Source organism: Aplysia californica, unplaced genomic scaffold (genome assembly GCF_000002075.1).
Source record: "Aplysia californica isolate F4 #8 unplaced genomic scaffold, AplCal3.0 scaffold00419, whole genome shotgun sequence".
NCBI lineage: Eukaryota > Metazoa > Mollusca > Gastropoda > Aplysiida > Aplysiidae > Aplysia > Aplysia californica.
This window is the reverse complement of record NW_004797689.1, coordinates 637148-650012: the sequence shown is the minus strand read 5'-3', so window position 1 is coordinate 650012 and position 12865 is coordinate 637148. Positions and strand designations below refer to the sequence as shown.

Here is a 12865-nt window from a genome sequence, read left to right as displayed (position 1 = left end):
GCCCAGAGGAAGGGGCAAAGGAGGAGAGGGGTTGGGGGCAGAAAGAGGAGACGAAAGCAGACGACAGAACATTGCTAGAGAGCAGGAAATGAGGTGAAAGGAGACAAATTTAGAGAAGAAAATTTTTCGGTCGCTACCCGGATTCGAACCCGGGACTTTTTGAATGAGAGGCCAACACCTTAACCTCTAGGCCACGAGAGCCCCCCTCAGTAGACTGCTTGTGAAAGCAACAACATTTACAAAGCACAAGGACACAACAAAGAAACATAATATAGGCTACCTTCTGTTGGAAAAGAGGATTTAAAAACTTATCCAAACGATCATAGTGTTCCCATCTAGGCTTGTATGCTTTCAAAGGATCCTCGTTCACTTTATAGAGCTCTTTTACGTACTTGTTCACATATCGCTTAAACCTTTTCTCCAAGGCTGTAACATTATTGTCTGAAAACAAAACAAAAAATATATTATTATAATGTGGAGTCGAAATTGCCAAAGATGTCATCCATTGTTAACGGAGAAGTGTTTGTCTTTCTTACACAGCTAGACTTCTTCTACAGTGTCATTATAATAATTTAATATTATTAGATCTATTATCTATAATAACATTTGAAATACACAAAGGGGAAGTGGAAATTAGTGGCTGATCGTTTATACTGGGGATCAGTGATGATTGTCTGGGGCAGGTGGCGATTGAAGCAGGTCTGATTACATTTCAACCACACCTTTCTGAACCTGGGAAAAGACTTGAATTTTATAAAATTCCAGAAATAAAGAGGGGTCTCTCACTTCAGAACCTTAAGGAATCCCAAAGTGATGTCATTATTATACATGGCAATACAGCAGACATGCTGGAAAGAAAGGAAGCAGGACTAGATTATTAATTTACTTTTTCGTGCCCAGGTTTGCACTACTCTCTCTCTCTCTCTCTCTCTTTCTCTCTCTCTCTCTCTCTCTCAGCTCAGGGCTCAAAGGGTTAGGCATTGAAAGCGCTTTCTTGTTATCTTTAAGGGGGGAGATACACCTGATAAGACTGGTGGCACGAAAAAATTCATTTTTCAATATTTTCAATTACTTTTTTCTTTAAATTGCAGCTGAGATACCAAGCTTTAAAATGAGAATAAGTGCTTTTGAATATAACTTCAGAGAATGTGGTAAAAATGCAAAACCATTAACAAATTGAAATTTCACAATAAAAAAGATAACATAATTGCGCGCATGATTCTGAACACAAATGTAGGAATTTCAAAACAACATAAACAAACTAAGTAAATGAGGTACCAATGCATCTCTTGTCTGTTTTAGATTTTCAATATACTTTTTTTTAAAAAATATATCAGTCCCAAAATGTCAGCTTTTTTTTCCCTCAAAAATCTGTGATATCAAGAGTAATGAAAATAAAAGTATGCAGAATATCAAAAATCTAAAACAGACAAAATAGCAAGAACCATGAAAAAATGTTTTTTGCTCTAAAGCCAACAAAACAATGTGCATATGATAGCCTTATCTCTGCTGAGTAACACAGTTTTTGAATTTTGAAAATTCGTTCATAAATAAAAAAGTGATGATTTTTTAATAAATTTTTTTTTTGGGTGACTTTCATATAAGGAAAAAATCCCAAAACACGGTCCACATTTTTGGGTGTTTTGAGGCATTTTTTATCATAAATTCCGTAATAAACGGAATACATGAATGAAACTTGGCAGCCTATTGTAGTTTTTCCTGCAGAACCTATATCTATAAAGATATTTGATGTATCTGCAGTAGTTATTTAAATATCAGGGGAAATGTGTAAAAAAATTCATAGAAATTTTAGGCCAAGGACTCGCGGCCAACATTCAAACTCCTGCAACTTTCTTTTTTTTTTTATATATATATCTACGAAACTTGGCTATCTTTTGTATTTTTTCCTGCAGATTCCAAATCTCTTGTTATTTTTTTTGTATAAAAGGCTCTTTTATCACTGTGAGCGAAAAGGTTGAAAAGGTACCCTGGGTATATTACTAAAATGGGATATCCATTAACTTTTCTTGCAATATTTTTGTGTATAATTGTATAACATAACATACCAGGTGTGCTCTGTGTACAGGCACCAAAAACAGATAGTGAAAGAAAGCAAACAAACATCTGAAATGGAGCAGAAGACAAGAGAAAGTGTACTGACCATGTTAGGTTCATTTGAAGTTTTCAAATTTTGCTTGAACCTCCTTAGCATTTGAAATACACCAGATGCCCCCCCCCCCCCCTCCCAAGAACGTGGTTGTGGCTCCAGCTCGGTGTCCACAACGCTTTTTCTTTCAAAAGTTTACCCATCTCCATACCGGTACAAAATTGGTAGAAAATGCTAGTAATTATACATAAAAAAAGACCCCTCAGTCACCAATTCTTTAGATTTAATCTATATTTTGTTCCTTGCTAACGAGAAAGTCATTCTATGAATTTATGTAAGCTACTATAACCAAAGATACTACACCCTACGATGTACTATCTTTGCTATAACTATGTAGTGTTATAATTCTTGTTCCTTGGCACGAAACTGACGAGTCCATGTAGATCTAGGTCGGGGGAATAACAGGATCGCGAGAACCGTCGACATCGATCGATAACGCAAGAATGTGATCTCTCCTTCCCGATTTTTTTGTATGCAGAAAGTCTTTTTATCATATCCAAAGCAAATAAATTTCATGCAGGCTTAAAGATAAAGCCTAAAAAGTGCTTTTTAGCTTTTGGAAAGCCGAACTGGTGAACATGGTTTCCCCGTCTCTCTCGCGCAGTAGACTTTCCCCGACCTGTTTCTTTATGACGTCATGGAATTTTCCACTCGACGCCGGCTAGCCCGACCTACTCAGCGGAATGCCCGAATGCAGTCGAGTTTGGGTGGTGTTTTGCAATGGTACGCAAAAAGTATGCAACATACATTAATAAAATTTGAAGACAATAAAGGAAAAAGGTTGTCAACCAAGGTTGTGAAAAAGAAATCCAAAATTCCACCAAATCTGGTGTAGCCGAGTGCTCAAACTTCGGACACGAACAGCACCATAACCAAGTAACCTACGAGTTTTCTTTTTCGCATGTGACTAGTTTGACCTCTTTTCTCATTGGCTGCCAAGTTTCGCTTTCATCCATTGAGAAACAAGCCCGTACGAGTGAATGAAAATATGGCACCGTGAGAAAACGGGTCCGGTAAAACAGGCCCGCAGCGCCTATACGGGAGTCCCCGATTTCTGTCACACTCATCGGCGCTGCGTGGGCTTTGCTAGACAAAAGGTGGCAAAAACAATAAAGAAGAAATGCTGAAAATTTGAAGGAAATCTGTCAAGAAATAAGGGAGATATCATGCGCAGATTTTTGGAGAAAATCGACAACCAAAAATTTGCACTAAACCTCGATAGCGCAGCTTTTATCATGCTCTCATTTTGAATGTTATCTTACAGCTTCACCAAGACTGCTTTTTATTTTCTTATACGATGGCTTTGACTTTGTCACTGGTGGAGGCAAGTTCATAATGCCACAAAAAGTCTGCAGGGCAGTTAGGCCACATCCAATATACCGCATTGCAAGAGCAATCCGTCTATTTATCGAGTGATTGATAAGTCCACTAGACCCACTTGACCACCTTTTAGCTGCCACAGGGTCAGAAAAGAATGGCTCTGAAACTTTACACTTTCTGTTCTCACAAATGAAATGAAAGACACTCCCCAACCCATTTCGCTTTTCTTCAACGAGCCTCGCCGTACTATGACAATGTCGGCAGACAGGATCCGAGGTTTCGGAGAATGTCAAAGTCTATAATTCTATAACCAGAGTCCACAGTCATTTTCTAGATTTAGATCTAGATCTTCCCCCTCAGAATCAGAATTATCACTACTAGATATATCTAGATCTAGAGAGTCTTTATCACCGCTATAGAGGCCTTCTAACTTGATCTTTGATCTGCTGTAGGTTGGAGTGGTTGGAGCATAATTTCTACTTTGATTTGGAGTCTGTACTGACTGTACGTTGTTGATAGAACTACTGATCGAGTCAGACCCATTTGATCTGGGGCCACCTCTATTCTCCCCCGGGGTGAGAATAGTGCAGGCGGGTCTTGTGGCTATTCTCACCCGGTGCGCGTGTCAACAAATTTTGCGTTCACCCTAAACCACAGAATTCTACACTGTGATAAGAGAAAAATTGTAGAATTCTGTGCTGTGAACAAACGTTCCATTACAACTGTACTTGTAGCCTACTAAAAGCGTACAATTTTGTCTGTGGGCAGGGGAGAGAGAGAGAGTGAGAGAGAGTACAAAACAAAATGGCGACCCGCGTAGTTCGGCTCGATTCGAAAAGTTAAATAGCCGTAGCATCTTTGTAGACAACCAAATTAATTTACTTTTGTGTTTTAACATCATTTTTTAACTTTGTTTTGGTCAATTTGATCGTCCACACCGATAGACAGTATTCAGAAAGAGACAGAGAGAGAGAGAAGAGGGGAGGAGTAGATCTTGCGAGAACTTCCGGGCGGGTGAGAATAGCCACTTTCTTGATCTGGACACATCTTCTTACCCCACTTCAGATTACCTTTTTTTTCGATGCAAACTGATTGTTACTTTTGAAGAAGCCTTTCCTCTTTTAGGTCTGGTTCCACTGGGCCTAGGCATTTTCAACTTCACAAGAACTCAACGCAAGACACTTTCTCACTTTGTTCTCACGGTTTCAAGTGTTTCGTTTCGCTTCCAAGTGTTTACAATGTTGAATTTCAGCCTAGAAAGGGAGTAGTTCATTATTTGGAACAATTTTTGACAATGCAAATAGCGCAGCTTTGCGTACCAAATAAAAACAAACTCGTTGCTAGGGTAAACACAGTAACAAATCATCAACTGCTTACACTTAGGTTCAGAAAAATATTTGTAAAATAAAAACTAATTAACAGATTCTGAAAATTTAAAAACCAAAGTAAACTAGAATAATAGCCGCTCCCCAACAACTAGAAATGAACCACTAATTCGTGATTAGGTAATTTCGCTTTTTATCAGGTGTATCTCCCTGTAATTTTTTAAAATCTCAGCAATTCTCGTTCCATAGATATGTAGTCTGTACCATTCTGTACCTCCTGTTCTCCTCCCCAAACAAAGTTTCACACACACACACACACACACACACACACACACACATACACACACACACACACACACACACACACACACACACACACACACACACACACATACAGAGAGAGAGAGAGAGAGAGAGAGAGAGGGAGAGAGAGAGAGAGAGAGAGAGAGAGAGAGAGAGAAAGAGAGAGAGAGAGGAGAGAGTCACACACACACACACTCACACACATACACACACACACACTCACACACATACACACGCGCACACACACACAGTCACACACACACACACACACACATACACACACACACACACACACACACACACAAACACACACACCCCAAGCACTTTGGCGATGAAACCAACCTCGCGACCTCTAGTGTCGTAGCCGACCCCCGCTGTGCAGCAAAGCGAGCCCGCCACTGCCACGGAAAAAAGCCCAAAGTCCAAAGAGCAAGACAAGTGCAATATTATTTTGGTATACACGCTCCTTGGTCGCATGTGATTAAGATCTAGTCTAGATCTATATATAGATCAAGATCTTGATCTATAGTCAAGACGGATTGGGTCTGGTTCTGATGTACTGTAGCTGCACATGACCGTTAAAATTACATCCGAAAACTAAACAGATAGATCTACAGGGCATCTATAACGGAAAATCGAATTGTAACCTACCTCCATTATCCTGAATTTTACCTAGTATCAGGATTTTTTGAAGCGCATTCCGCCTCAGATCGTTGTCCGTGTATCCAGGGTCTAATGGATTCCACAAACATGGTTCGGCTTCATAAAACCCAATGAGCACACTTTCATTAATCATTTTAATGTTATCCATGTTTGATCTCATGTGTTTCAAACGCTTACAGGATCTTAAAAAAAAGTGTTGTCGTCTCACTGACTCACTGACTCCAACACCACACTACCACACGACCACCCTCATGAAATAAATATCAAGACTCAAGACAGTTTCCAAGAAACATGGCAATATTTCACGAAACTGAAACTGAAACGAGAAGGAAAGGTAAGCATGCCGCCTCGACTGTGCCCTGCATGATGGACGTTATCACTAACACTCTCAAAAAGAATAAAAACGAATGATTGATTGATAGTATGAGTTGAATTTTATTTTTCAACTGTTTTCAACGAAAAAATATTCATTGTTGAAATAATATTACAGAGTAATTTGCTTTGATTTGGATACAAAAAAGAATATTGAACAACACAAGCTGAATTGATATTTAAGAGAAACTATCCTTACAACACCAGTTTGAAGGTGGAGAATAAAAAAAACCCCTTAAATTACGACTACAGTGTTAAAGTGCTGTAATTATGACTGTCATCAATACTCAAATACTTAAATGAAATTATAACCCTTTATTTCATAGTGTTGCCCTCAGGCTACATACCAAAAATAGAACTGCAGTTCCCAAAACTCTTCCCTGGTTGTTAGTGATGCGCCGATACCACAATTTAGGTATCGATATCGATACCTAGTACTTTTTCAAGTAATCGATACCGATACCTCGATACCTAATGCTATTGGTAACATACGCCGGGGGTAATAAGTAAAGACAAAAATACAACTATACTTTTCCAAGTATTTAGGTAATCGTGTCTAGACAAATTGTGACTATTTAGCTGAGACTCAAAAAAAAATTATTTGTAAAAGAGAGAGAGAGAGAGAAAGAAATACCCAAATATGAGAATAAAAACAACAACTAAGTGAAGTATGGGAGGAAAGTCAACTTTGCAGAAAATGTTAGTATTGGAAAATAAAAACACAAGAGTTCTAAAAAAGGCAATTCAATTTACCAGATTTTTAGCAACTTTGAATTAAACCAATGAGGATAAAATCAGGGTTGTCAGTGAAGATTTTGCAAAATCACTAGATACATTTCATGAAAAACTTCCCTTTTTGTTAAAAAATCACTAGATACATTTAAAACGCTTGCCCCCCCCTACGAAAACTTTTATCAATTTTGAGAAACAAAAAAATTCTCAAGGCCCAAGTCACTTGCTTTGGCAGCCCGGGGATAAATCACACTTAGGTATCGATGTTTAGAGCAGGTATCGGTACCGATACCGATACCTATAGCTATCTAAGTGAGTACCAGGTATCGATACCTGCCCATCACTACTGGTTGTTTCCCCTGGTATGAGCCATTGAATTTGAAGGTACATGTAGTTTCCAGCAGTCTTGACACAAGAGGCAAAGCTTGATTGGCGCTTGGGTGCCCAGAGCCTTTGTTCCCAAGTTCCCAAGTTCCCAAGTTCCCAACACAGACAAAGCAATCCACTCTAATGGCATTGGTCATTGGTCGGTGTTTTCAGAAAAAAAGGGACGGTGCAAGAGGCCGGGCTGCAAGGGCACTCCAAAAGTGCAGTGCCTCAAGTGTGCTGTTTATCTTTGCTTTACACCATCCAGCAACTGTTTCCATCAATTACATGCATTGTAGATTAAAAACCAAGTCAAATAAAGCGTGGAAAAAAGAGAAAAAAAAGGTATCCATCTCTTATTTTTCATGTATTTTTTTGTGCGATGTTACATAGTGTTGCCCTCAGGCAACTAACCTGTATTACATAACAAAAATCAAAATTTCTTAAAACCACTCACAGCGTGCCTACCTTGTGGCCATATAAAAGATGATTTCACCACTTAGTAATTTTTAGAACGGAAAATTGTTATAAATATCATGCAATATGGGATAAGTAATATAATTATGACTGTCATCAATTCTCAAATAGGCCTACTTAAATGAAATTGTGACAAACCAATTTGAAGGTGGAGAATAATAAACTTAAGTTACAACTACAATGTTTAATTGCTATAAAATTATGACTGTCGCAAGGGTGAAGGCTGACTTGTTTAACTGTTAATCAAAGTGAGACGAGACCAGACAGGGCCAGGAAATATTACACAAAAATCTTAATCGAGGCAGCAACACTGAGTTGTGAATGAAAACAAATTCTGAATTCTTATTATTATTGTATGTTCAACCGCCAAAATAATCGGGAAAGTATCTCATTAAATATTAATTTCAACTAAAACTTAATTGAGCTTTAGTAGATATGTGAATACACAAACACAAAGCAAAGAAGCAGAGATGTAAGAACTACATGTAGATCTGTTAACAGTGAGTTTAAACTCTTTGGTAGAACATGACAATTGTAAATGTTTTATTTCACATTTGGCTGTTTTTGTCTTGCGTTTCGCGGCCAGGAGCTGGTGTCATAATCGAGGTCACGATCTGATTATAGGGCGGTAAAAAGTCGAGGGAAAAAAACAAGCACTCGCAGCCGGCAAGAGATTATCCGGAGTTAATTCCCTCATATTTGTGAGATAGACTCGACCAGTGTAATAATTCGCTTATATAATCAATTATATAATAGACTCGACCAGTGTAATAATTCGCTTATATAATCAATTATATAATTGTGACTGCTTACAACTGTGGCCCGAAGGGGGTTTAACAGGGTATATGTGGCAATGAAACTTTTTTGAGTGCTGTATACATGTTCCCTACAATTCTTTTGGTACACTCTTTCAGCCTGACTTTCAGCTTACATAATCAAAGCTTGTGGCTGCTTATAGAGTGGCTCGAAAGGGGTGAACAGGCTATTCCTTTGGCAATGAAACCGTTTAGAATGTTATTGTTAGGCATACTGATCATTGGTGATTATGAACGTCTTTTTATATTTAATTTATGAGGTTTACGTTTATGGGTGAATTTGACTGTGACAATTGTTCTAAATCAGAAAGGGAATCCGTGATTATTTGATTATATAGACGCTTCGTCACTGGACTGTCATCAATACTCAAATACTTAAATAAAATTGTGACAAACCAATTTGAAGGTGGAGAATAAAAAACTTAAGTTACAACTACAATGTTTAAGTGATATAATTATGACCGTCATCAATACTCAAATACTTAAATGAAATTGTGACAAACTGGGCAGCCCCCGTAGAGACATGGCACATGCGAGATACGTCAAGTGAGTTCCGAAATCTTTATCAAATATCTCGCCCATCGGTCTTTATGTTGGGATGTTGTATCACTCTCAGCCCGGGTTGTCCCTGACTGGCAGGGTTGGAAGCCCGCTTACTAAATTATCAGAATTTAAAATCAATTTAACAAAAGTTGGAATATTTTAACGCTTCACAAATAAAGGGATAAAGTTGGTATCCTCTAAATGCTACCCTTTCAATACGGTAAAGCATCATAAAATGCATGCGAATCAAACTGAACAACATGCTTCATGGATTGTAGATGGCCGCGTTTGGTCTTTTTAGTCTTTAGACGGGCTGTGTTTAGTTGTTTGGGATCTTCGGTTTCATCACAGCTCCTCTTTCTTTGTTGGATTTTGCCACATCTTTGCAAAGGTGTACAGTTTTCTGTGAGCTCCAGTTTATAAAAGATGGATCCACAAGGATGATAATGCAATGTTCGAAAAACTTTTTTCTACCCCCCCCCTCCCTTTCCATTTTATTCGATACCTCAGAGCAGGCTTGGTCTTTGCTTGTGTAATGTTATGGGACATAATTCATAATCCACCACCGTTGTTTGTCCATTCTCAGCTGTTTCCCTTCCTTTGTAACCTCTTCATGAGCAGTTCTCACATTGTCGCGAGATTCCCGACTTCTGGGAACTGGGGTCTTGGGCAGGGGCGGTTCTTTCACTAGGCAAGACCGACGGCACCGGTCACTTTTTTTCGGCTGGACATTAGACTAGAGCATGATTGCTGACAATAATGTTTGATTTACTTTGAAGGGAATAAACTTTAATTGATGTTTAGAAAGCCCTCGGTCTATTTGAAGGCGCTATGAGAGACAATAGGGGTACACTGGTGGGTTGTCGCACAACAGAGACTCGTCCCTTCATCTGCGTTTATCACGCTGGCTCGTAACTTTGATGTAAATTGCCTCTCATCACGATGTGTCTCTGCGCGAGGCTGGTCAGTGGTCTGCGAGACTTCCCGGCCAATTCAGCTTTTGCCCTCAGAGCTGGAAAGAAGGCTTCTAATTGCCAACTGGCCTCTCTGTTACATACACACAAAGGAGGGACACGTCTGCAGTACAAATACATATATATGTGAGTTGTGCTGACAAAATGAGTTACTTCTTTCGGATTTTAGCCGTATGGAAATTGATACATCAACTTTATAGGTGGAGTTTATTCATTATAATTTGTAAGTATGGAATAAAAAATGACACGATAGACTTGAACAAAAAGGGCATCAACTGGAAATCTCTATAAATCTGACCCCAGTATTCATTTTCGGCTGCAATCTCCATTCTTGGATCGCGAGGAGTAACTCATTTTGTCAGCACGCCTCACATAATATTATTTCACATAATTTCATTAGTTACATTTATCATTCCACCCATCTCTTATACATGTAACTGCTTTTAGATTTACATCAGTCTGTTTTCAGCATATTTCCGATCTTCAATGCTCAATCAATTTTAAGCCAGCCATGGTTCTGTTTGGTGTTCTATTCATCGTCTACTTCCCGGAGTTACATTATCTGGCCAAGGGCTATGACGCGAACCGTATAGTTGAAATATATAAAAGGGATTTTAATCGGCTGTCAGAGTCTGGGACTAAAATAATACACCCCTCCCCCCCTTTTTCCCGTTCCATTTTCCACCTTCATTCCCAGCTAGGCTATAATTTCTATAATTAGCACGACACAGTGAATTTCTATAATTAGCATGACACAGTGCCCAACATATGTATGTATGTATGTACAGAAATTAGAACAGTGTTCTGTGAACTGAGGAGAGCAATGAAGCGAGAAGAAGTTTTGAATACGACCAGAAATTGTTGTGTGCTAAATCTGCTCAATGTGAGTGTGGATATGTGTTTAAAGCTGTTTAGAGTATCTGGTTCTACACTTGATCTGCATGGGACAGTGTCATTGGTATAGTAGTATCAGATGACAGCACACGGTACAGGTTTCATATTTTCAAATGGGGAGTGCAGGTCGAGACTTTGAATGTGTTTTCCAGTACACAGTAGTAGTATTTCATGTTTCGTGTCGATAAAGTCAGTTTCTATCCATATTTCAGTTGCTTTAATCAATGTCTTAAAACTCAGTTTAACATTTAAAAGTTTGTAACGGCGTGGATTTCATACATTACACCACCCCCAGTGTGAGTTTTTAAAGCCAGTCTTTTGTCCAATTAAGCCTTTTTTATCAGGTTGAAAATCGAGGCGAAATGCGACATTTCAGATCAAACTGTATTCGATAACTGTATTCGATACTGTAGGCGATTTCACCAAGCCAAGATAAAATTTGACAGAGAAATATATTAAAATACTAGTCGCTGTTTCCCGGTCGCTGTTCCCCGGTCGCTGTTCCCCGGTCGCTGTTTCCCGGTAAAATGACGTCAGCAGTCGCTGTTCCCCGGTCGCTGTTCCCCGGTAAAATGACGTCAGCAGTTGCTGTTCCCCGATAAAATGACGTCAGCAGTCGCTGTTCCCCGGTAAAATGACGTCAGCAGTCGCTGTTCCCCAGTACAGCCCTCTCTGAGGCTGTGACCGAGATCCGTGCCGACCAAGTCAGAGAGGAGTCCTGTGAGAACAAGTAGACAGGGCGGCAAAATGTAACGTGTTTTGTTTAGTTTCCAGATTTAAAAAATACGAAATCAATGTATAAATATGTTTATTTTATGTTTTCTTGAACCTAACCTAAACCTAACTAATAACCGTCTTTGACTTTAAACTACATTTTCTCCGCCAATCTTTTCCCTACCCCACATCATTCAAATGTGAGGCAGCGTGGTGGAATCAGGCTCTCGTCAATTTGGGGGCATGTAGAGTTATTGGTGTCATCTTAAAGCTTTTTCTCTTGTCTTTATTTGAATGACAAAAATATCCTTTTATCTTGAATACAAGTCAAGATATTTGCGAAAGAAGGAGGTAGGGGTCACTTGTTTTCAGGGGTAAAATTAGTGAGAAAATGGCCTCCAAAGATTAGTTATTTCCTTAGCTTAAGAGTCCGTGGTAACTGAAAATTTACATTTTTTTGTGCCTTTAATCAACGATTTTCTGAAAAATCCACACAGAAATGAGTTCTTTAATGGGCAAGAAAGGTGTTGAGCCAAAAAACAAAAATTTGTTAAAAATTCAAAAAAACCTGCGGAAAAATGCAAGTTTCTTCACTTTGATTATTTTGACGAGAGCCTGATTCCACCACGCTGCCTCACAAATAGTCACCATAACTTATGAATCGTTGAAAGTATTACTTACTTACTCTCTCATCCCTTTTTCATCAGGTACACAAGGTAATATAGTAATTCCATTTTATAAGTAAAATTGGCGTCAGATTTCTCAAAACTTACGTTACGTTCAACCCCGACTGGGCCTCACATTGGCTCTTTCTCTGGGAACCTGTCAATGTTTGCTGTATTTTCCCCCTTCAGCCTGACTTAACGAATCTGAGGTCGTTGGGTTGTTGTTGTTTTGTTTTGTTTTTGTATATGATCCACTTTGAGTCCAGTAGGTCGTTGAAAATGAAGTGGGTCCAGAACTCTGATTTCGGTCTCCGGCAAGTAATTTTTTACTGGACAAAGGACAGACAAACTATTATGCAGCCCAAATAAGGTAAAGTAAACTGTATGGCAAAGGAATGCCGAAATGGGAAAGCGAAAATAATTAGCTTTTCAACTCTAGACATTACTGGCGAAAAAAAGATAACTCGGTGGTTTCCTTATTTGGAGACAAACAAACACTCTTCCAAAATCAAAAAAAGCAACACGGCTCTCCCCC

At 38.9% G+C, this 12865-nt stretch overlaps 1 protein-coding gene across 1 annotated transcript in view; it reads right to left on the bottom strand.

Moving 5' to 3' along the window:
- LOC101859262 overlaps positions 1 to 6129 on the bottom strand; it is a 12796-nt gene extending 6667 nt beyond the window's left edge. Inside the window, exons 1-2 of the mRNA XM_005104412.3 lie at positions 5767 to 6129; positions 281 to 441 (exon numbers count right to left, since the gene is read on the bottom strand). Of these exons, the coding sequence (XP_005104469.1) occupies positions 281 to 441; positions 5767 to 5938 (333 nt within the window). The 5' untranslated portion in view covers positions 5939 to 6129. The remainder of the gene's footprint in view (positions 1 to 280; positions 442 to 5766) is intronic.
- Between the last annotated feature and the right edge of the window lie 6736 nt (positions 6130 to 12865).